General features: G+C 38.5%; 1 protein-coding gene across 7 annotated transcripts in view; it reads right to left on the bottom strand.

The window, feature by feature from the left end:
* LRBA (LPS responsive beige-like anchor protein) overlaps window positions 1-26,613 on the bottom strand; it is a 582,443-nt gene that overhangs the window by 383,309 nt on the left and 172,521 nt on the right. For all 7 annotated transcript variants that reach the window (XM_032793241.2, XM_075066317.1, XM_075066316.1 and 4 more), the window contains exon 35: window positions 8,401-8,465. In XM_032793241.2, the coding sequence (XP_032649132.1) occupies window positions 8,401-8,465 (65 nt within the window). The remainder of the gene's footprint in view (window positions 1-8,400; window positions 8,466-26,613) is intronic.

The following is a 26,613-nucleotide window of genomic DNA, read 5'->3' on the forward strand; positions in this document are numbered from 1 at the left end:
GCTGTTGTGGGGAAGACAACCCTGTTCTGGAGACTGTTGATGAAGCTGGTTTCCTGATGTATGGGTTGATACCCCAAGGGAACCAATAAGGCCCAGGCCAGTAGGCATACTCTGGGGAAACAGGACACATAGGAGAATATCAGCTTGATGATTTTCTTCTGGATTTTGAAGTTTTACAGGTGATTCTCTTAGGGATTCCTCCCCTTTACTGTGTCCCACTGGGTAGTCCACATAGGTGATGGGTCATACTCTGGTGGGGATGGTCTGCTGCACTTCCTTGAGGAGATAAAATCTTCCTCAGTAGGTGGGACATAGACCTTCCTGGGCAAGGAATGCTGGAATGTGATGTCTAATACCAATTGGTGTTAAGAGTGACCCGGTCTATTAATTGTCTCTCTCAGTCTGTCCAGGAGTGGAGACTCTGGGTATGAGTCCAACAGCAAAGTCCACCAGTACCGAGAACAGGCTCGGTCCAGTGAGACTTTTGCAAGGAGTCTGTTAGTGCTGAATGCACTGCCTGCACCTCAGTGATTGGTGCCAAAAGTTTCCTTTGACACCACTGTAAGTCCTGACAATATATTAACAATTTATGTATAACACAGTTGCACACTGGACTATTATCTTTGCCTATCTTGTCACTAGCCCTTCAATTTGTTAGCCTGATCAGACTAAGAAAGATGTGAGCCATTCTTTAAAAGGTCTACCTGTATTCTGTTCCAAAAAGCACTCTATAGAGTGAATAATTGTTTTACCAATTTCCCATATAGATTTTCCTTTTTTGTTACCAAATGAAACGCTTAAGTGACCAAGTATGTGATTCTGTACGACAAAGCATTGACATTTACAGAGTTAATGGACTTGATCTAAGGAAATGTCAGCCATATACTTTCATACAAAAATGGCATCCTCAAACAGACAAGAACAAGGAACAACGTGTTAAGACAATAAACATGATTGTATAGGTAAAAATATTGCATTTATTTAATTGCATGTGTTACAAAATGGTATTTTATTAACTAAAAACGTCTAAAGTTAACTTAGAAACAGTCTGTTTATCATGACAGAGACTGAAAATGGCACTGATGACTGTTTTAAATTGAGTTTGTCAAGTTAGCCTGATAGAAAGTTTATAAATAAGCTATTCAATACAATTTCCCTAACTTCAGAATCTAAAACATGTCCCAAGGAAACTGACTATATAAACACTCTGTACTTCAGTGAATTGTTTTCTAGTGGGCTGAAACAACATAGTGGGATGCACCACATGATAAAAGCATTTTTTATTTTCTCCAGATAAAGGAATCTAGGCATCAATTGTTAAAGTTTTGTTTTAGTTTCAAATAGCCTTTTTTTGGCACTGCAGATGCTAAGATTTTTTTTTAAAACTCAAAACAATGTTCATATTGTTTCTAAAACCAATATAAAAAACTTTATCATGACCTAATCTTTTCTGTGGTTATTCTCTGACAAGAAGGTATTCCCAATCAGCTGTTTGAGACTTTAAATGGTTAGGCTAAACTTTTAGAAAGTAAATGTGTAAGCTACACACCTAAATAGATATTTATTCATGGAAATAAAGGTGGCATTATTTTCTACAGGTGCTGAGGAGCTACAGTTATCATTAATGTCAAAGACAGCTGCAAGTCCATAGCATCTCTGCAACTCAAAGAACTTATTTAGATGCCTAAAATAAGATTTAAGTGTCTACTTTTCAGGACTTATGTTGAAAATTTTGGCTTTAATTTTTCTTTTCCATTTGATGTAACAGTATTAACATTATTGGAATGCAACATTTATCTCCAAGAATAGCCTACCACTTTCCAAAAGAAATATCACTGCTTTACCTGTGTCAGCTACATAGACCATTATTAAAGCACCAACTCCCATTCTTTTAATATTAGTTTAACCCCCTAAGTAGAATATTTTTTCATCTCAGAGTGTGAAAATTTACAAACTAAACCAAGGAACCACACAGCAGAGCGATTGTTCAAGTATTTGCATGAGAGCAAAGGTTTTCTGCTAAGATAACAGTAAATTTACCAATACGAAAACAGATTTTCTTAATAGACAGTCCATATATTTAACAAATTTTAAGACCAGAAGGACCATTGTGATCATCTAATCTGACCTTCTGCATAACATAGGCCAAAGAACCTCAACCAGTAGTTTCTGCATCAAGCCAATAACTTCTGTTTGAGCTATAGCATATCATTTAGAAGGATATCTAATCATGTTGAAAGACATGAAATGCAGCCACGGTCGTGCGCAATGGGAGGCAAGCAGGGGCACGGGGCCCCCCAATAACCAGTGGGGGGCACAAAACTTCTCCTGCTCCTGCACTGCAGCAGGGAGAGTGGAACTCCTTCAGCCCAGGGGCTGAGGCGAGGAAACACTCTCCCTTATGCAGCCCTGGAGCAGGAGGAGTTCTGCAGAGGAGTTAGCTCTCCTCACCCCCACCTGCCGCCAGAGGAGTTCTGCCTTCCCCCAAAAGCGCTAACATTTAAATTCTGTGCATGGCCCTGACTGCGCCTCTGTAGCACTTTAGGGAAGACGCTACCACACCAATGGGGGGGGAGGGCTCCCCTCAGGATAGTTAGTCCACCTCCCCAAGAGGTGGTAGCTATGTCAACGAGGTCTCAAGTTTTTCTCTGAAACAATAAGGTTTAGCCTTTTTTTAAAAAAAACAACAACAACAACAACGAAAACAGAGTCTCAGGTAACATGTTGATTCCAACAGTTGAGGCTAAAAAAAAAAAAAAAAAACCACAAAAACTGGGAAAGAATAAAATCATAAGAGTTGGTAACACTATTTGTTCAATTACCTCTCGTTCCTGGGGGATTTTTCTTTTTAACTTTGCTTACCTCCATAGCTGCCATTGTGCTGCTTTTTCTTGGTTGCAAGTTTACTGTTAAATTTATTTCAGTGAGAGATATTGCCCTGACAACCACTGCATGAGATGCTCAGCCAATATGTGAAGTGGAGGGGGACTGAGGCATTATGGGCTTCCTACTTTTCTACCCTCAGCTATGCCAGATTCAAGGTCCCAGACAGGTACTTTTCCCTGCAAGGTGCTGACCACACTATCCAGCAAAGCACTCGAGGCTCTGCTTAACTTTGAGCAGGTGAGAAGTCCCATTCAAGTCAATGGGACTACCCAGGAACTCAAAATTAATCACATGCATAAGAGCTTTGCTGGAACAAGGTCGGACTGTTCAGCACAGGATCAAGGCACAAGTGAGTAGATTAGGTACTTAGATTCTCCTGTAGCCAGGGTGAAAGGTGCCCAGCCATCTGGAGCAGAGCTAGGAATTTCCTTGCTCTGCACATTGCTGCTGATTGCAAAGATAATCAGGTACAAGTTCAGGCACTTTCCAAGGTGGGAAAGGCAAAAAAAAAGAGAAACAGCAGAACAAGAGAGCGCAAGCGAGTTAGGCACAAGTAGCAAAGTTAGAGATGGGAAGATTTTAGAAGATTATTGCCAACTTAAGGTCAACAAATTATTAACTTTAGTCCAAATTCAATTTTAAGACCTAAAGGTGATATGCACAGCAACTGTGTGGACAGGCATTTCTGATGAAGTATTAGAGGGAGAGGTTTATGAATACTCTAGACTATGCCATAGCAAAGAAAGGATTCAATCCACATGAGAGGCTCAACAAACATGACGGATCTGAGACTAATGCAAATATTCCTATAATTATATCTATATCTATACCTATACCTATATCCATATCCATTATATATATGTCAAGGAGATTCTCTTTTCGTTGAGCAGAGGCATAAGTTTTACAATCAGAAGTATTATTTACATTTTTAATGAGGTCTGGTTATATACTGTGATTTAAGTTTTAAATACTGCTACAAAAAAGTCTTTAGAACCATTCCAATGGAATAAAAACTTTACAGACACACTGTTCCCTCACCAGTAAAAGATCTACAAGTCACTAAATTCCTAAAGGCAGTACCTTGAACACAACAGAACCTCATTTTTCTCCATTTAACTAAAAATAAAACAGCTAAAAATAGGTGACTTTCAAACCAAATCTTGTCATCTGATATATATATTAGCTACCATTTAAACTAGATGAAAGTGTAGTTTGTCAAAGCCAAGTGAAGACTTTGTGCAATAGAGAGAAGATGGGAAATTCACATTCCAGTAAGGAAGACCTGACTTTCAGAAGATTTTTCAAAAGCTTAAGAACATAAGACATGAGCAGAAGCCTTTACATGTTTATTGTCTGGTGAAATAGCTTCATGTTGTTCTAGTTTATTTTTAAAAAGCAGCTATTACTATAACCATCTTACATAAAAACAATTAAGAATTCTCAATGGACACTCAAAAAAGTGTTTTATGACATCACTTTCACGAAGCCAGTGAATGAAAGGCATATCCCTTCCACCAAAGTTCACTCCTCTGACCTATACACATTTTCTTTAAAAAAAGTTACTGGCATCCCCAAGCCCACTATCAAGGAGGATGACTTTTGAAAAGGTTTATGAAAGCTTCAAACTTTTTGAAACATTTCTATTCCATCATGTGCAAAAAGGGTATCAGAGAAGGTGTTGCCATAGATGCAAATGCTATGGTGGGTTTTTCTTCATTTACTTGCAGCATACCTCATATGTTTTCAATTTACATAAAGATGATGAAACTTAAGTCTATACACAGACAAACAAAATACAATGAACTAAAGGCCAGAGTTTGTACAATGCTCATTTGTGTTGCACATGGTTTTTTTGAGAGTTTTAAAATATTCATTATGTGGTCTCCAGAACTCCAAACAAATTCTCTTCTATCCCTCCCTCCAACATACTGTAAGTTATAATTTTTAAATTTCAACATCTCTCCAATATTGTTTGGTGTCTATGCCTTGATGGTTTATTGTGGTTCTAATTCATATTTTTAACAAAACAGCTACTACTATGAAAATCAAATTTGTTCACTGTAAAGGTAAAAAATTGCATATTACAAACCTACAATTTAAAATGGAAAGATATAGTAAGCACAGAGATATAAACATGATAGTCTTGATTTTGCAAGAGAAAGACCAGGATGAATCAGATGCAGATCCCACAATATCAGAATTCCCATAGTTTGGGGTTGGAGGCTGGGATAAAAGTGGCAGACTGGATAAATTGTTCTAGTCTGGAATTAGTTATACTAACTACTGTATGATGAATGAGTAATTTCTTCTTCCTAAGCCCTTTCTGGTAAACCTGGCATAAGTGTGCCTGTTATCCTCCATTTCTTCATTAATTATCAATATTAACTATATTTTGCTACCTTTTTTTTTTCCCCCACCATAGCATTTGCATCTATGGCAACATATTCTCTAACACCCCTTTTTTCCTGTTTGAACCAACAGACCATTGCAAATGAAAAGCAATTGAAGGAATGAGCAGTCTACAGCTATACTCTGTTTTCCGATAGATCAGTGTCACAGTAGCTGTCTAAGCAGTTTCAGACCCACATATTTTAATTTTCACATTAACAAACATGTCTATGAATAGTCAGGGTAAAAATACATATATATCCTTTAGAAGAAGATACAGAGTGTTATATGTTGAGAATCTGTAAGTGCAATGCATCTTGCTGATCTAAGTTAAGATTGTTATGTTAATACATAGGAATAAAAACCTTAATAATGTTTGTAAGTTAATATATGGACTGTAAGAGCAAATCAATTCACCTCAACTAGTTATTTTTATAATTTGTAATCCTTAATTTTTTAAAAAGGGTTTGATTAATGTAGTTTTCATAAGACAAACTTTTTTGTTTGTTTTTTGGCAAACTGAAGTTAAAAAACTGTTTCAGGTCAAAGTGTTTCATTTGAGGAGATTTATTTAATATTTATTAATTTTTTAAATAAAATTGAAGTGAAATTCAAATTGAAAATTAAAACATTTCATTTAGAACACAGCAAATTTGCCACAAATCACAAAATGTTTCCCTCAACCTGAATCTATATATTTTCTGCAAAAAAAAAAATTTCATTTGAAATATTTTTTCCAGCTCTAGTTGTCAGCTGATCTATATTGAGGGAAGCCTCAAATTATTTGAGAGATCAACCATTTTTGTCTAATATCTAGTCTAAAATACTATTTGAAATTAGAGACAGATCAAATTTTCTTAATTTACAAGAGAAGTTTTTCTTAACTAACCTCCAGCCTTTAGAACTCAACCAGGAATCTAAAAATCAAGCTAGATTCTTTTCTTCAAACACACTCCATCACCAGTAATAAAAGTCTTTTGGCCAAATTCTGTCCTTAGCTGTATCTCTGAGACCACACAGTAGTCAAATTATGCTACACCTGTACAGCTGCACAGTAACTGTCTTCTTTGGAGTTAGGTAATCACATAATTGGTCCCATAATTTCTCTATTTAGCTGAACAACCACTGTCCAGAATCTAAACCTTTATTTTATTAAGGTGAAGCTCTTAGTTTGCTAAAAATAAGGTTGTTGGAAAAATACATAATCTACCTAGAGACGGGAGATTTAGTCTGTAAATGATAGTGGAAAGAAAGAGGAGTTCTAGAATACAATCATATGGTTTATAATAGTATCAATTTAATAATTATTTAAAAGCCACAAAGCATTAACCAAGAGGCAATTCAGCAATAACTTTAAAGGATTCTTTAAGTAGGAATTGAGGGAAGACCCATTTAGAGGAGAATACAGGGGACATTTTTAGGAATTTCTTTCCCTCCCCTGTGAAAGTTGCATTCCAGCTTATAAAGCAGCTCTATCATCTGAGTCAGCCACAGAACAAAGTGACAATAAGACATTTTATGCTAAAGAAAAACACACTTACTGGTCTTCAAAGAATCATTTGTCCCTGAGTGTGACGTGACTATTTTGCTAAGTCTAAGCCATAAGTTATTAACGGAATGTACTTGGGAGGGTAGAGCGGAGGGAGGGTCCATCTGTTTACATGGTTTTATAGTTTTTAAAAGAAAATGGTCGAATTAACACCTTTACAGCAAGAATAGCTTCTGAAAACCTAATTTAGATGAGGTGACTATCTACTAGGTAAATGCTCCTTAGAGCACAGCCTTAGTAATTGATTTGTTAATGACATCCATCCTGCCCAGATGAACCTTACCTTGTTGCTTACAGGCGTGAAGGATCTAGATGTTATCTATACTAATAAAACATTAAACAAGGGCCATATTTATAGTAGGCACTCTATAAATCAGGTTAAGGCAGGTCAGAGCTGCATAGTAAGAAAACTACAGGCTAGATCTTACTACTGTAACTGAACACTCTTGTTACTTTTCTTTGGCCCTTGGGATCAAGACTAGTAGTGTGTTCCTATCCACCTCAGAATGGTGTTTCTCTTGACATAAACCCAAGTAAACGCATTCATTACGACAGTCATTACTTTTTCACATCTTGAGAATCTCTATAAATTTTAAAAGAAACATCTTAAATAGCCATTTCCCCTACTCCTAAGAAGTTGAAAGATTACTTTCCATTGTATCAGGTTTGACACATCTGATAAATTTCACGACATACTAAAAGAAAATTTTTTCAGCTGTTTTTCATTCAGTTTGTTTCATCATATCTCAGTATCTGCCCTGCTACTGCGAAGTTCATTTTCTACTATGATTGATTCTCATTCTCTTTAGTTACCAACTAACAGGAATCTTTTTTATTTAAATAAAAAATTGCCTTTGTCACATTGTTCCACAGTTAACTAGCTAAAGCTTTTTAGCAAAAAGGAAATATTGCTCTTGGTCGGCTTTAACAATCAATTCCTAATGAAGGAAATATTGATAATTCTCATGAGTGTCACTGCAAGTCAAAGATCATGCCCCTGTCAACTACTCTGTCATTTTCCATAAATCTCAGAAATATTATATAGATATTGATTGAGCATTAAACATCATTGGTAATATTAAGTGGGTTTTTATATATATTTAAAGTAATACATTATATTATGCACTTCTGTCCTACTTGGGTTATAAAAGGACTAAGCACTAAATAATTAAACAAAAGTTAGTGTTACAATTCTCAGTTACAACTCCCCCTCATACACAAAAAATTAGCTAATAAAAAATTATAGTATCAGTGATATGAGTCCACAGAAAGAGGAAGAAAGGAAATCCATAAGACACTGATGAGATAGAATGCTTATTAAAAAACTACAGGAAGAAACTTAAGATTCTGTAAAGTACCGTATTTTAATCTTACAACTATCAAGAGTACTAAGGAATGCAAAGTCATGTTCGTAAAACTCAAAATGATTGATTGAAAAGAGAACTGAACTACTGATTTGCATCATAAACCAGAGAAAAATACTAGTATTTGCAGATCAAAAGTCTCAAACATCACAATGTGCTGAAAGCTATGACCAGGGAGCCATCAAATATTGTGACATAAAATACAGAAGTTACCTTCCTTCGTTGACAAGTTCAATAAATGCTAGGCCTGCATTCTTCTGTATTGAGTTCTGCCACTCCTGTAAAGTAAAAGAAAGAATCTGAAGCACTTAGTTTTATAAATATAGGTGAAAAAACAACTTACATATTCTAAGCAGAATTATCAGACTATAATTATTTGAAGAGAAAGCCATGGCATCAAGTCAAAGTAAGCTAAGAGATCCCTGAAAAAAACATGGACGATTACATATTTCTTTTGACTCCAGTTTATCTTCCTATTTAACATCATGTGATGTCACAATCTAATTTCAAACAGGTTTCCTAATTCCTCTAGTTCACTAATCTACTAGTCTCTGCTTCAATGTATCTTAGTAATGTAGCCCACGTGTTGATTACACTTCTTTCAGTTTCATTTTAAGCACTATCATTTCAAATACACTAGGATTTTCCTTATTGTCCAAAGGATTACTTTATACACATATTGCTTATATACTGGCAACACTGATGCCATCTTTTCACAAAGGTATAACACCACTACCTCTCTTCCAAAATCAGTCCTATATTTTCATGTTATCAAATATTAGATCATGAAGACCTGCTATCTTTCCAGAATTTTGTACATATTAACATTTTTTAAGGGCACGGCTACACTAGAGAATTTACCGCGGTGCTGTAAGCTGTCTCATGTAGCCACTTTAAGCCAACTGGAGAGAGCTCTCCCACTGGCTTAGCTACTCCAGCCCCCACAATTGACAGAAACTATGCTGGCGGGAGAAGCTCTCCCACCAACATAGCGCTGTGCACATCAGTGCTTATGTCAGCATAACTTATGTCACTCAGGGGGGTGATTTACTCACACCCCGCCAAGCGACATAAATTATGCCAACATAAGCTGTAGTGTAGACATAGCCTAAGTAGCAGCAGTGGCAGGAATGTTACCTATACTATATATTCACATTATCTTTAATGGGGCCCTACCATATAATAGCACACCTCCCAATACACATCATTTTCTCATGGAAGTCCCACAGTCCAGCAACTCATTTGCTAATTCGTGCTCCTATTCATGGAGAGTTCATCTCCCCTGCAATAACTTAAGCCCCCTTCTTGACAATGCCCTATAAAGGAACAATTCTTCAATGGCAGTGGGATGGCCAGATCTCATGCGTTTTTTTCCATATCTAACTTCGATGATTTTTTGTAGTTTGGTTTGGTTAGGGTTATGTCCACAATGTTCTTTTTTTTAAAAAAAAAATCACACTTATCACTCCAGCACTGTCATCATTGTCCTTCTAATCTCATTAGCCCTCACACGATAAACAGAAAATGTGAAAATACAAATGTTTCTTGAAAGAAATGGAATATTTCAAAGCATAGGACTTTTTTTTCTGATCTCGAGTGAGCAGGTGAAAAAGTCACATTCCTTCTCTGTTTCATTTATTAAAATGGCATGTATAGTTTTAAATTCTCTCTCACAATCATTGGCACAAAGATTAGATCACACAACAAAATCAATAGCACAGTATTGTCTCTTTGTGTCTCCAATCCTAAGCAAAACAAAACTCAGGATCTTTTAAAATTCAAGCTATCAAAGAAAGGGAAGATATGGGAAATCTGAACTCTCAGTTCTGATTCCTTGAGATTTTAGATGCTCTTACATACTTCTGTAAATTGTATTAACATACTACAGTTTTGAAGAGCTCAAGGATAAAGCTATCTTCAGTGAAATGAGTGGGATTAGCATACATTATTTCTCATCAAGTGCAATGAATTATTACTACCATAGCTCAGTCCCTTACATCCATTATCAAGCTATTTATAATCTTATCAATTAAGTCCTCTACTTACTCACTGTATTAGAATTATTATTTTTTGCTCCACCTTGCTATGCACTAGCTTTCAATGTTATGTAAATCCTGCTGATGTTGCTCCTACTTCCCCTAGCCCTCCCTACTATCTTATTACCCTCACTGCATTGTTTTAAAATAGTTTGTAAGCATCTTGAGCTAAGTATTACTCCTCTTTACTAGGAAACACCTAGCACGCTTTTGGGTGCTGTTAATATTATCAACAAAACTCCCATCATAATGAATTAATATACAAAAGCTTTTTTCATCTTAAATCAGGCTGTAAATAATTAACATTGTCTAACAAAGATAATGTAGTATATATGGTTCTCCACAAACTTTACAGAAGGAAAAGCAAATTAAAGAATTATTTTTCTGTTTATGACATTGTCCATCTGTTTCTTCATGCTAATAATGGCTTTCTGCTTAAATAGCACTGCAATGCTTTAAAACTTAATTGGTGAAGATGGAAGTTGCCAAAAGTGAAGAGAAAGTGCATTTATCATTGTAACTTTTAGCATTTTTCTCCACATCAGAAACAATTATCAAAGGAGGCGTTAGTCTAAGCAATTTCATAAACCACAGCTGAACACGCCCTAAAGCGAGCTTTAATAGTTGAAAGAGAAGCTTAATGGTCATCATCTTTCATGATCAATTCAATATTTCACCACAGCATATACACCCTCCACAACAATTATACTCACTATGCATCCTGCATTGTTATACCAAGATCTTAGTTATTCATCTCCCAAAGGTACTGATGAAAAACATGTTAAAAGGCTCAAACTCAACCACTAATGCAACTAAATAACTACACAACACATTTGAGCACTTTGAAAAGGAAGGACTACAAGAAGAGATCAACAAAGTCAATAATTTCATACTTGTTCTAAATTGTACTTAATTGACTATCATTTCCTACGGCTATAAATGTTTACTCTCTAGCAGACACAAGCTACTTCTAATGCTCTTGGTCAGTGTACAATGTACAGTGAAGCAGAAATGAATAGAAGTATTAAACACCATCATAAGCATTGGTTTCAATGAAAATATTAATAAGCATTGGCACGAGCCCATGGGTCTGAAATTACATTTTATTCAAATACTCTAATGAGGGAATTTCTTACTTTATAATTAATATTTCACCAGCCTTTTCATAGGTATGTAAGCACTTTAATAAGTATACTAAAAGTGATCTAAATGCACTGTATTTTTTTAAATATTTTCGCTTTTCTTGAAATGCTGTTTTATGACTTCTCCGAACAATGTCAATTTCATTAAGAATATAGATACTGGTACACCTCCCGCAGCAACATTACAATAAGGGAACTATTTCTCTCACAATGTGAACAACATCATCAGCTGTTAGATAAGCAGCAAGTTGTATTTCTTTTAAAATGTATACCTAAAATTAATTCAAAACTAGCAGTGCAGAGACAAGTAATCTTGACAGCACAGCAGAAGCACATAAAGGCGTACTGCTCTTTGAAATATTTTGTTCTTACTAAAATACTGTTTAAGGGTCAAGACTGAGTTTATTCACAACACATTCTCCTTAGTACTATTCTTCAGAACAAATAACAAAGGTATAGGGTGAAATCCTGGCCCTATTTTCATCAATAGCGTTTGTGAGCAAACAATCAGGGCCGGCGCTTCCATTTAGGCAGCCTAGGCAATCGCCTAGGGCGTCAGGATTATTGGGGGGTGAGGGGGGGCAGCAGGCGGCTCCGGTGGACCTGCCGCAGTCGTGCCTGCGGAGGGTCCCCTGGTCTCGCGGCTCCAGTGGAGCTGCGGCAGGCATTCTTGTGGACGGTCCGCGGCTCTGGTGGACCTTCCGCAGGCATGGCTGCGGCAGCTCCATCGGAGCCATGGACGAGCGGACCCTCTCCGCAGGAATGCCTGTGGCAGTTCCACCGGAGCCACAGACCAGCAGACCCTCTCCGCAGGCCAGCGCGCTGGGCGGCAAAATGGCCTTGTGCCTAGGGCGCTAAAAACACTAGTGCCGGTCCTGCAAACAATGCACAAATTAATTAAAAAGTTCTTTTAACAACTTCGTTAAAATAACCCTGGAAAGTATGAGGGGGTTGGGGATAACGGGGGAATCTTAGAAACAGAAACAAAGAAAAAAAGATGAAGACAAGGGAAAACAGAACATTTCAGTAACTTTGAAGACAACATTACTACAGGACACTTACACAATTCAAATTTAATTTTAATGTCTGACTTTATGAAACTTTCCATTTTAATAAAAAAAGGCAAATTCATAAATCAAAATTCAGAGTATTTAATAGCAAGACAGACAAATGAGTAACTCATGCAATATAGACAAAGGGGCTTGCAAATTTAAGAGTACCACTCTGTACCTCTCACTTGATGTAAATAAACTTGCAAAATAAGTTCTCAAACAGAACTAAATGGAGTAATGAATTTATGATTTCTTCGCCAATTTACTATTAGTCTCAAATTAATGTCACTAACTAAATGGTGGCTAACTTCATATTTTCATCAGGTACTTGGAATATGACCAATCTAATAATAAACACATATTGATAGTATAATATACAACATGCATAAGCAGATTTATTCAAGTCACAAACATGTAACTAAGAATAAGTGACCCAATGACAATCAAAATTTTATATCACTGCAATTTTTGGTACAGCTAATTGGAAGAGCAGCAAAATGCTCTCTTTCACACTTTCTTCTGGATCCGATTCTAGCTATCATATCATGCTCATGAATTCTATCCAAAGAGCATAAGAAAGAAAATGTTTTGGTGCCCTTCCCACTAGTTATATGAAAAATTGCAATGATGTTTACATCAGAAAGCATGCCATCCTGAACGCTATCATATAACACAGGAAGCACATATAACTGGAGCCTAGTGTTAGCCTTGACCAACTAACTTGTTAAAATACAAGTTGTCCTGCCAACATAAAGGTTTTTAAATGTGTGTGCTCATGCTTACAAAAATTATCCTATTTAGACAAGGCCTAAAAGTGGGCTATACTAGCTTCTCTTCCAACCTCACCAATTCAAGTTACTGGTGGAAGTAAATGTCAGAATCCCCCTGTGACACCATTTCTTTGTTCAAGAGTTCAGTGCCATCTAACTGAGATTTCAACTTTCAGCCTCAGGAGCCAGAGCTCTGGAACCCTCCCCCCTCCTGGGGTCTGTTCCCTTCACTACTCCCACCAAAGCTCCCACCTGGTGAACAGGAGATGCCTTTAAACATTTGTACAAACCTTTTCTTTCAAAGGTGCACCAGTAGCCATTTGATAGCATCAATACCATTGTAAAGGAGATGAATGCTCTTTAATACTTATATTTCCGTACTTTCTTTAAGCACAATAAAAGGATGTCTATAAAAAAGGAGAATTCAGAAAAATGCCTCTTGGACTAGCAGAACCCAACATTTTTGGCCTGATGGCTGAAATATCTTTTTAAATGGTCAATACTCAAAAGCAGATTCTCTGCTCCCTTTTGCTACTTAGGCAGTAAAAGAATCAGAAGCCACCCATAAGCCCATGGCACGGGGATACGTGTGGCATGGAGTGCCCTGTAGCAGACAAAGCTGACACTGGTATGTCCTACATTGCCTTCTCTGCAGCTCATGATGTAGCGCGCACACCAAAGGTGAGGTGGAAGTAGCTGCACTGCGGTGCCCTGAGGTCATCCCCAGCTGTTGTGTGGTCCCTAGAGGACCTTTGCCAGCCCTTAAGGATGCTGAAATCTAAACTAGGACTGAGGCAGAGAATCAGGGAAATACAACTAGTTGCTGGTTCTCAACTTCTCTTCTTTCACCTTTCTGAGGCTCCAGAGCAGTTGTGTAGCAAAGGATGGCTCCCCTCTCTAAGTGCTCCACCAGGCTCAGATCCAGCCAGCCAAGCTCCATTCTGCTTTCCCTGGGGCTTCAGCAGACTGGGAATAGAGCAAGCACAACTACTCTCCTCCTCCCTCTTCTCTGGCGCAACAGGTAGCCAAGCAGGGAAGTTGCTAAGCAGTTACATTACAGAGGAGATAGCAACTGCTTAGACTGCTTCTCCTAATAATGGGGCTGATTTGAACAGTTCAGCTAAAAAGATGGAAGCTATAGTTTAGGACACATTTTCAAGTAATAATCAAGCACACATTTTCTTAAAACACGGGCCTTCAAGGGCCACAGCCTCAAAGGCCACAGACTGGACAAAAATATGAGTAGGTTATAATACTGAAAGAAATGTCATGCTTTTCCTTCTGTACAAGTATATGATCACACTTCTTATTGACTCTCCAGTATAGTGAATGAAGTTTTGGTTCCATTTCATACTTATATATGGGAAAATTTACACAGATGAGATGCTGCCATCTCTCACTTTTCAGTCAATATCAAGAAAACACAACTTTTTTTGTATGTGCGCGTGTGTGTATATGTGTATCTATGTATATTATACATAGACCTCTCTTTAATCTGACATCTCTCTTTAATCTGGTAACTTCATCACTGACAAAGTCCAAGGAATCTCCTTGATGATAGTGATGAAACAGGTTAAAAAAATTAAATATTACTTGAAACGGGGACAAAGAACATTTGTATATAGCCACAATTTTCATCTTCACACTTTCAGGAAGCAGCTATTCCAAGTATATTTCAAATAAAAAGCCCAACATTTATATGTTATACTATTAATTGTATCAAAATTCTGTACATCTAATTAATCAATTTCATTACTAAGCAAATGTGTACATCTTCAGCCAGATATCCATAAATACAATATATATATATACGGGAACTGATTTATTTCAAATTTGCAAAATGCACTACCAATTGCTTTTGGATAATCCCCCCTCACACTATCAGTTTTTTTAAGAAGTTATATGATTATCTCCACTGCTCCATATTCACATTTTTAAAGCATTTTCCAGTGTGTTTGAAATTTAAATCCAAAAGTGAGAAAAAAAAGGTGGCAAATAAGTAGATTCTTCATCTTTTGCTATATAAATTAAAACTTCCCATAATCATTTATTTCAATAACCAAAAAAGTGAAAAGGATGACTTCAACCCTGACAAATGTGAATGAGCCAAGAAAGGAACAGGGTGAGAAAATGTGTTAACGTATGGCTAAGACACATATTATACACTAGACTGAAGGTCAAATCTGCACAAAAAAACTTGCTCATGGAGAGATATAGTAATCTTTAAGTGCCTAAAGTAAATTATCAAGAACTTTTCAACAGTGTTTGCACTTGATGTCAGCACTCTCTCAGCACTACATCTACTACAAACTTTGGTAAACTCTGCAATAAAGAACACAGACTGAAAAATAGCAGACTATCTTAGCTGATTCTTCATAATGTAGAAGAGGAAACTATACAGTAAACTGAACAATTGTCTATCTAGACAAATTTATGTAGAGTCCAAGTATAGTAAATTGTTTGGCACATGTTGCTGCAACTCCATCAAGGGTGAAATCCTGGCCTCATGGGAGTTGGGACCAGGATTTCATCCTTTTTAAGTAAAATAAAGTTGAAGAGACAAACCCTATTTAGAATTTCAACACTAAAAGTAAATGTATGTATTGGGGTAAGCTGATGTTAAGCACTATAGAAGAACTGCAAAGCTACAAAAGCACGTGAGGTCTTTCAAAACAAAAGTACTGAAGAAATAAATCTTCAGATTCACTCACTCTGTGTAAATCATACAGAGACCTGCATATGATAAGAAAATAATCTAGCATTGACAAACTATCATAAAAGGAATTAGACAACACAGAAATAGCTCTGAATTTTGACAATTACACAACACAAAGTACCTTGCAATAAATATTTACTGCTGTTCCAAGCATGTAGAAAGTTGGTGAATTATTAAAAGAAATTTGACCAAAAAAATGTCAATAGTTTTTTTTAATTTAAAGATTTACTCATTATGATATCATTACATACTAAACAATGGCCCCTTTATGACAGCCTTAACTTAGCATCAACCTACCCAAGTCAAGTTCTCTCACTAATCAGTAAAAAGGATTTGATTTCAACAAGGGTGATAAAAGTTGCTCTAACCCTACCCAGCTACAAGCTCTCAACAGATGATCATCATTAAGCCTCTATCAAGGGTCCAAGTACTGAGGCTCTAAAAATGTGTCCTATTAGTACACAGTCCGTCTGTTTGGCAACTCCAGTCTTCAAGAGAAATGGCAGCTGTTGCCCTCCAAGGTCTGAAGTCATGTCTTTAGGGAATCTGAAAGCCCAACTGGAAAAAGCAAGGCCTGTTCATTAGAGACTGCTCCAGGGGAAACTTGCAGGTCTGCCATTAGAACTATACGAAATAGCTAATTATTTTTATAAGACTTTAAAACTATCAAATGCACTCAGATACAATAAAAGGTATTTATTGCTTGCATTCCATTAAAAATATATATATATATATTTTTTTTTTTTTTACAAAAAGCAAAGCAGCTAGTCATAGTGTATAACTAAAGCTTTTGTATTAAGCAATTTTAATAAGGTGGAAGAAAAGTAATTATGTCACTGGGTAAAAAATTGTGTAAAACAGATGAAATCAGAATTTTAAAAATATTTGGATTTGGTATGAAATTAACTTGATTCTATTAAGTACATTTGAAATAAAAACATCCAGAGAGCGAGCGAGAGCAAGAGAGTACACATAATCCCCTGAAAAATGCAAGAACTGGAAAAAAAAATTAAGGTACTGAGAACTGACTTGACTAACATTCCTCTCAATTCCGCTGATGTTTTTAAACCAATAGGAATATGAGTAGTTGGAAACGTCAAGGATGTACCCAAAAAAATATCAACACATCCGTTTTAAAAAATAATTTGATACTTATTGGGCCAAATACAACACTGAGCAAAGGACAGAGAAAAGAGGAGGAAGAAAATATTAAAACCACAGTAAAAAACTTGTGGAAGAGTTAGAAGACACTTTGTCTTAAGAAAGCAACTATCCTTGCTTTCTGTGCGTTCAAAAATGTTTTCTGTGCGTTTTTGACAAGTAGATATATTTTATTTGCATTAGAAAGGCATTTTTTAATCATGCGATGGAATCAATGTTTCATATACCGAAATATTTTGCCAGCTATATACCCCAATAACACTGTATGTATTGAATTCTAAGGAAGTAAAAACAGATCACTACTACAGGATATTTATTACAGAGTAACAAATCTTTTAGAAGTGTTATATGAAATTCATTAGTGTTCCTTAATCAATTCTTGGATCAACATGCACATTAGCTTCTGACAGCCTAATTCAAAAAAGCAATTACAACCCTAGTCCTTATGTAAAAAGACGACAGAAAGCAACTATGTTAAACCAGTTAAAGAGAATGAAAATGTAAAGAAAACAGATTAAGAATGATTTATATCAATGCCTAGTGCTGAAGTTAATTACAACTAACCCAATAAAATAGTGCCTTTATTATTGTACAGCAAGTAATAGCCTTAGACACAGAAAACAGAACTCTTTCTGCTGACTTTTGTATGCTCAATTCCACAGCACACTACATTAAGAATTAAACAAGCAGTAAATAAGCCATACAATAAGCAGTTTTTAACTAAAAGCAGAAGACTCCCCTGCTGTTTAACCATTTGGTGTATTCCATTGTGAACAGTGCTTCCTATAAACTGGCATTATGTTATGCGGTAAATGCCTAAGATTACCTTATAATGAGAATTTAATTTCAATCCCTAAAATCAGAGTTCAACTCACAAGCTTTTATAGATTCTGAAAATAAACTCCATGCATTTAAAACTGTGTTAACCTGCTTACTGAAGTACTAGATTACTCAGTAAAATACTAAGTACAATTTCATCCTGCAAAACAATACACATCAGTTATACAAAGAGAATTTTAAAGAGTAACAGGTAATTGACTTTTTCCTTGCTCTGCACAAAGAATGTTCATATAAAATTACCAAAAAAGGTAACCATGTAATATAAGGCTCATTCAGCAGGGTCTGGTGACAATCACTATAGCTTCAGGTCTGTGTCACCAGAACTCCCTGATAAAATCCTCTCTATTATAGCAATTTTAAAACCTGATTTTAAAAGTTGGAATATTTATACAAAAGGTGTTTGTAGTTTAACTTGTACACAGTACTCTAAATCATTACTTGAGAAGTGCCATTACATCCATAAAAACAAGACCACATTAAGAAGTGACAGACTGTTCAGTGCTAAATACCAATCCCTCTGCCATCCAGAGCCAGCCACAGACTATAGATTCGGATAAAACTGAATCCATGGATCACTGGTTTTAGATCCATTGCCTGTGAGGGAAGAGGTAGTGGGCAAGCTACCTGGTCTCCCTTTCTCTCGAGCTAGCTGTTGCCATGACTCCTCAGGCAATGTCATCAGGGGTCAGGATTGAGTTCAACTAGCAGCAAAGCTTCCCTACTGCAAAGGTTCCTCCCCAGGTTCTTTCTTACCAGCTATTGTTCATGCTGAAAGAGGAGGCAGGAGCATGAGAAGAACAGCTAGGCTATTAGCTAAACCTAATTGTAATCCTCAATATCAGTGCAGGACTCCTGGTATCAAACAGTTCTACGGGAGATAAAGGTGCAACATAATTAAGGGAAAAAATTAGGGCAGGAAAAGTAGTTAGGAAAACCAATGAGGAAAAAGGACAGGTTGAGTGAACAACCCAGCAAAGAAAAAAGAAAAGGTTCTACACAAAGAAGTTGTGGGTGAAACACAGTAAATGTACAATTTTTAATTTTTTAGAAAGGGAAGCAAATCCAAGGCTGGCTAAATTATGTTAAGACAATTACTGCTTGTTGATCTCAGTGTTCATTTGCTGGGCAACCCATTTTAATTCTTGAGATTTTGTAAAATTACTCCAGTCTGCCTTGCAAATGGCAGATTGTTAATTACAAGGCTTGGCAAACCATAACACACTTATTCTGTACAGTTGCATTGGCGGTGACAGATTGATATGGCCCAGAACAACTTCCAGAGACAACAGAGCAGCAGCAATTGTCCTGCCCAATGTTAAATACGGTTTAACTAAGTAAGGCAGCATTCAAGACGGTACCTGGTGAATAGCTTAGAAATCATAAAACTTCTTCCCTATTACCCCTTCCCCACCCCTCAAATTTTTGTCTTAATATAAATCCTTATAAACAAATTCATTAAAAAAAAACATGCACAAGACTGGCTGGAACACATTCATATCTGTCACCAGGTATCAGTACTACCCATATATTTGAATGAATAGCTCTTTAGGACATACTGGTATGCAACCCTTCCCTGGATCACTACCCTCATGGTCTCCAGTCCTCCCCCTTTCTTTTATCTTTCAATCTACAAAACTGCAATAAAAGAATTTAAACACCACAACCAAGCAAAAAAAAGGTTGTACAACTAACGAGGGTTGCCATCATCATACTGTTGATTCTGCCTGTGTTCTATTCCCTTCCCCTATCCTTTGTCTGTCTTGTCTATTTATACTAAGCTCTTCCATACAACAACAGTCTCTTATTCCATGTTTGTACAGTGCCTAGCACAACAGAGACTCATTCTTGGTTAGCCTCTACACACTGCCACAGTAAACATGATAAATAATCACGCTGGGCTGCACTAGCAAGCAAGTCTCTCCTAGACTTATCTGGTAGAGAATTTAAGAAAACAAAAATTTCCCTTACATACGAGGCGATAAATACAAGCAATTCCCTACATAAAAATAAAGGGCTCTGGAAGAAGTAAAACTGATTTTCTCCTCCCTAATTTTGCATCATTTTTATGAACAGTGGGGATCTAATATGTGACAGAGATGCACCCCAGTTTCCTACTTGTGGCAACACCATGTGTGAATTATAAGATTATGCAGCTTTCATTAAGGCTCTCAGAGCATTTTACGAAGATTAATTAACCTCACAAACATTCCTTGAGTGAGTTAGATGTTATCCCTATTTCACAGATATGAAAACTGACACACAGAAGGTTTGAGTGACATGACCAAGGATTAAACAGCAAGTCGGTTTAACCACTAGATCAGTGCTTCCTCTAGCATAACATTCAGGTTGGAGACCATTTTCCAGTCAATCTTGAATTTATTTATTTTTTAACAACTGTATTGAAAACATCAAGAATCAATGTGGTCAGATTAAAAGAGCTATTTTGCTTACATGTTATCAGTGTAAAACCAGAGACAAGTGTTTCTATACTCTGGACTTTTCATAATCTTGGACTTGTCCCTTCACTAGCCTCTCTCTCCAGAGTCTCAAATTTAACAGACTAGCTGTAAAACAGCAGGGTGTCGAATTAAAGCACACTTTATTTTCAGAGGTCTCCACACTTATAGGCTGACTTCCTCTCAGGAAGAGTTCCATTTCACTGCATAGCCCAATCAGCAGGGAGCTCACAGAATTAAGTGCCAGTTGATATTACTTTGTTTTACATTTACCACCCATGAGAATATTGTTCAAAGTTTAGTTAGAAAGCCAGCATGATATCATCCTTCTGACTAGACTGCCAAGCCACAGGGTGTGCTCTCACTGCACAAAATTCACCTTAAATGGTGGTGTTTTTTTAAGTCCTAGTGAGCTGGTGAAGCAACAGGATGCCTTTTACTTCAGAGAAGTCTTGCTTCTATATCTAAATTATGATCCTCCTGTTCTGAACATGTGCAGCAATGTACTTTCATTTCAAATTAAGCTGTTTTTCCCCAAGCTTCTCATTTATATGACAGTCTATTCTCCGCCTTAAACATATAAAAATATATTGATTCATGAATCATATACATACAGGGTAGCACAATTTTACATTTTATGGGCTATAATTTCAAGTTGCATAGACATTTTAAGGTAAGAAAACCTAAACAAGCTTTTTCTTACTCTATGCATGTGATTTTCACGTAATAACAACTTTCTTCTCTCTTAAATGAGCCTATCATACCTAGAGAACCTAAAACTGAAATAAGAGACCTGTATTTAATTAAAATCATAACTAAACAAAAACTCAAATCATAATCACTATGTTCATTTGAAAATGTATTGTAGGGAACAAGTGTGCTTTGGTAATATGACCTCATAAAAGTCTCATCCATCTCTAATTTCTATGACAAATTATTTCAAGCAGGGGATTTTCTTTTTTTGGTACTGTACTTGAGACATTCTAAGCATATAATCCATATTTCAAAAGCACTATTCAATTCTTAAAGCATATAGTCTCTTTTGCAGAAACAAAGCTCCAAATATAAAAACTAATTCCAAAATAAAAATGGAGCACTTCTGGAATTAATGTGCATGGTGGTTAAAATTGCATTTGCTACAGTTACACGTGTATCTCCATTTTATCCATTTTTGATACAATTTAACTACATAATCATGTATGACCTGAAAAAATAAAACACAGTTCGATGTAAAAATGTATCTCCTTGTAATAGTTTTTTTTTTTTTTTTTATAAAACTGTGTCGTTAATTACTTTTCATCCAGCATTTTTCCTAATGTATAATTCATGTAAGCAGACCACAAAATTAACTAAGGTGACCTGTGTGTGCCAGCAAGTTTTCCTCATTACCATCATAGTCATTGTGTCTCATGCTGCATAAGAACAGTTTAGTAAGTACACTTCATATATATGACACTAATAGATATGTCAAATACGCATACATGGCTATAGTTGGAGAAATGCATATGCTAGTATATTTCATTAAGACTGAATGCTTAAATGTAACTTATGGTAGATTTTTCACTAACATGGTATTCTAATAGAGTTTTTAAGAGTACTTTCATAAGTTACTGAATGATGAAAATAATTCCATTGTGGAACAATTTGCTTAAAATCTGAAATCCCTATCCCACTACTCATCTTATCAAAACATCATGACTGAGCCCCCTCTCCTGCATATTTTAGGTAGCCCACATGAGAGAGGCTCTTTACTGTTAATATTAGAAGCTGTATGGCTTTTACCTTTAAAAGAGATGGCAAATAAAGCCGGAACTCTGCTTCTTTCCCTGCGCACCGCCTCTATTTTTTCAGTTTGTAACTGTAACCACAGTGGCCTTCCTTAGCTGAGCACAATCACCCAGCCACCACCTCAATGCAAAATGCACAGCATGATTTTTGGTATGTCATAACTATGTCAAATTTCAACAAGTTTTCATTAGTAAGCCAGTTCTCTCCTCACTGAGGACTATTTCCTTGTCAAATTTAAACTTTCTACCCCAAGTCATTTAAGCAACAGAAGTATGAAAAATATTACAATATTTTCCCTTCATTTCCACTTTCATATTTCTTCATTTCATTTTTTGTTCATCTTAAACTTTAATTTGTATACATTCCCCATTTGGGCTGAGAGTAAGACTGGACAATTTCACCCCACAGATGAAAAGTTATGGAAAGATATAATCAACTATAAACGGAATGGTAGAATGAAAACATTCATTCAGTTTTCACTGCAGCAGTCAGTACCAGGCATAATGTTACGCCACAGACTCAATGCATCACTAGGTCAAGAACTAGGCAATTACTATTCATGAAGTATTGGCCGATCAAGCTCCACACATTATATCCTATATCCACAGGTGCTGTAATAGCAAGGGTTAAACTATATGCCTTCATTTATTTCTGACCAAAATGCCATGGGCTCTAAATAGAAAGTCAAAACTGTGTTTGCTAAATTTCTTCTGAAAAGGTGACTGCACATCCAATCCATGTGCTACAGGTTATGTCCATCTATATTAGGTGCCTATACACCTTTATACACTAAACAGAGTTGAAGAATAAGAACGCTAAAATGTTGAAAAACTACAGTGTTTTAAGTGCATTCTTTGATGCCCACACCGATAGTGAACAAAACACGGTTACTCACCTTTGTAACTGTTGTTCTTCGAGATGTGTTGCTCATATCCATTCCAGTTAGGTGTACGTGCCGCGCGTGCATGTTCGTCGGAAGACTTTTACCCTCGCAACTCCAGCGGGCCGGCAGGTCGCCCCCTAGAGCGCCGGCAATAGCGGGTAATATTACCCTGCCGGCCGCCTGCTCCTCAGTTCTTTTGCCGGCTACTCCGACAGTGGGGAGGAGGGCGGGTGTGGAATGGCTATGAGCAAACACATCTCAGAAACAACAGTTACAAAGGTGAGTAACCGTGTTTTCTCTTCGAGTGATTGTCATATCATTCCAGTTAGGTGATTCCCAAGCCTTATGTAGGCGGTGGGTCGGAGTGAAAAATGGTAGAATGTAAACGCAGAGCCAAGGCTGCAGTATCTCTTGACTGTTGACCAGAGCATATGCGAAGCAAGGTATGGACCAAGACATGAGCTGCATGATAGATCTCGTGGGTGTACACGGTTAGCAAGCGGCAGATGAAGCCTGAGCCTGGTAGAACGCATGGTGATGTGGTTGGGAAGTGAGCCAAATCATAACAGTGCAGGTGCACGTTATCACCCAAGATGAGATCCACTGAGAGGAAACAGTAGCCTTTCCTTCGGACTGCTACTGCGACGAGAGTTGGGGCGTGTTACAAATGGTTTTGTTCGCTCAACATAAAAGCGAGCACTCTACAGATGTCCAGGAGTGCAAACTGTTGTCCCGTCACGTTGAGTGTGGTAACTGAAAGGCCGAACCACTTAGGGAGGAAAGCCGGGTGTGGACGTAACTGCCCTTATCTTTGTAACAAAGTATGGCGGACCACCACAAGAGCCCTGACTCGAAGACTCGTCTGGCCGATGTAATGGCTACGAGGAACGCTGTCTACCAGACAAGTACAGTGGCAAGCAGGTCGCTAACAGTCGAATGGAGGAGAATAAGTCTGGTGAACCCAGGTTGAGTCCAGGTTGGGCTGGGCGGCGTACCTAAGGGTGTATGCGCTCCAAGCCCTTGAGGAACCCCGAAACAATAGAGTGTGAGAACACAGAACGACCACCTTAGCCTGGATGAAGGTAGAGATGGCTGCCAATGTACCTTCGGCGAACACTGCTAGGCCTGCTGTTGCAGGCGGAGGTAGTCAAACAGAGGGATCGAGACCCCAGCAGGATAAGATTTAAGCGTTTGCACCGTACGTTTCGCCAGGACGTGACCAGTGGAAGACATCCTGCCACCCTGACAGTCACGTAGAGCCACACATGAGGTGAAGAAACTGCAGGTCCAGGCAGCGAATCTGCCGTGGTCCGAGTACGAGGTCTGGGTGGAGTGGTAGGGTAATTGGGCAGGCTATTGACAGGCCGAGCGACGTGGCGTATTAGTGCTGCCTGGAACACGCTGGAGTGATCATGATGAGCGCGCTCTGCTCCTGTGAAGTTTGAGCAGGACCCAATGAGCCGGGGGAACGGCGGAAGGCATAAAGGTGTTGGCCCTTCCACGGCACGAGGACAGCGTCCAGATCGTCCCGGGGAGAGACCTTAGAAGGAGCAGGACTCGACATATTCTCTCTCGCGGTAAGGAACGTCCATATGCGGGGGAAAAGACCCACTTCTGGCCACAAATGCATCACATCAGCAGGGCGACCATCATGAGACAGGAAACCCTGCTGAGTCGAATTGCAGGAGAAAGGATGCTACCAGATTTATCGATGGGCTATGCAAAAGTCCAGAGATGGATGGACTCCTGACAAAGGAGGGGGACCATGTCCTCCAGGTTATCTATGTAGTACATGGCGTTGGCTGGCTGTAACACCTGAGACGCTACGGCCTCGCAGCTGCGCTGGAACCCCTGGCACGCCAGGCAGACTGCTCTCATCTTTGAACATTGATGTGGAACGCCAGCCCCTGAGAAGACCAAGGCCTTAAGCTCGAGTTACTGAGGTGAGCACCTGAGCTGAGAGATGACGCCTCCATCGTCAGGGAAGTGAGGGCTGGGCGGGATAGAGGTGGCATCCTGCCCACATCGGGAGGAGTTAGCCACCTTCTAGGAGCCTAGGATGCTCAGGAATGGTGACTATGGTGACCATTGGGCCCCTATCCGGCGGTACGCCGATTTGAGCAAACTGGAGATGACAGAAGCAGAGTTTAGCGTGTTGGTTACAAACTAGCAAAAACCGTGGACGCGGGAGACGAGACAAGTGGGAACCAGAGTGGATGTTTCCGTAGTGACCATCAGGCCTAGACATGTGAATAGGTCCTGACGATGCCACACGTGAGTGACTTGTGTCGGAGTCTCCTCAGATAAGCCAATCGCCCAGATCGGAAACGCATATCCGATCGCGCGGAGTGGGTGGCGACTACGGCCACACACTCGGTTAATGCCTGTGGGCTGTAGCAAGGCCAAACAGCAGGACCGTAAACTGGAGTACCAATGGTTGGGTAGAAGCGGAGGTATCTCCTGTGCAGAGGGAAGATGCATGTGAAAGTATGCGTCTCATATTGAGGCGGCATACCAGCCTCCAGATCTAAGGACAGGAAATGGTTCCCAGGAGCCATGTGGAACTTCAACTAACATAACTGGTTGAGTCCTGCGCAGGTGTAGGATAGGTCTGAGACCTCGTACGAGTCGGGATTAGGGAATAGTTGCCCCCTTCGTCAATCAGCGTCTGCGCCTCTTGTAAGAGGAATTAGCCGAGAGGAGTCCTTAGAGGGACAGGGTTGGAACAAAGAGGTGGCACCAACTCCACATGCGCAGGGACGCGAGCTGAAGTTTGTCGAGGCCCAATGGCCATGGGCCTAAGATGGCGTCTGTATGGGCCAATTGTCGCCATCTTGGGATCACACTGTACGTATGCAGCACCATAGTGCTGTGTGCACCTTTAAGGGCAGTGGCAAATTCCCGCTCTTTTGCTGTCACCTACGGGTTAGCTAGGGCCGTGTGCAGTCTCCTGCTTTTCTGCCCAGCAGCCCAGGGTCAGGTTGGTGCCGTGTGCATACCACCTTTGGTGCCTTGTGCAAGGGGCCCAGTCTGACAATGTAATGTAGTTCAAAGGTCAGATTAGGGTTTGTGCAAACCTGTGCTAGTGGTGCTGTTGTGCAGCTTCTAGCAGTTTCCAGTGTGTCGTGTGCAAACTGTCCATGTAGGGGCAACAGCTCAGACCTGGAGGTGTGGGGAGCTAGGACCAATCAAATCCACCAGGTGTAAAAGAAGTCCCGGGAATATAAACTATGCCTCAAGCCAGGGTCTGTTGGGAGTGTCCGTTAACTGACTGAAGGACCTGATCAACCCTTCAGTTGGGGGCTCCCCAGGTTATAGCCGGCTCGGGACGTGTGTTTTATTCAGTTCTTGGGTTCTGCCCATGCTACTTATTTCATTTCTTGGGTTCTACCCATGTAATTATTATTTCTTGGGTTCTACCCATGGATTTATGATTTAGCAACGGTATTTTTCTATGGATTTTTCTACGGATTATTACGGATTACTTATGTATTTCCCCGGATCCGATATGCTTCTCGTGCCTGTTCTGCTGGTCAGCTGCGTCTGGAAAACGGTACTTGTGTGCTAACTGTTTGTGCTAAC

Source organism: Chelonoidis abingdonii, chromosome 5, assembly GCF_003597395.2.
Source record: "Chelonoidis abingdonii isolate Lonesome George chromosome 5, CheloAbing_2.0, whole genome shotgun sequence".
Lineage (NCBI taxonomy): Eukaryota > Metazoa > Chordata > Testudines > Testudinidae > Chelonoidis > Chelonoidis abingdonii.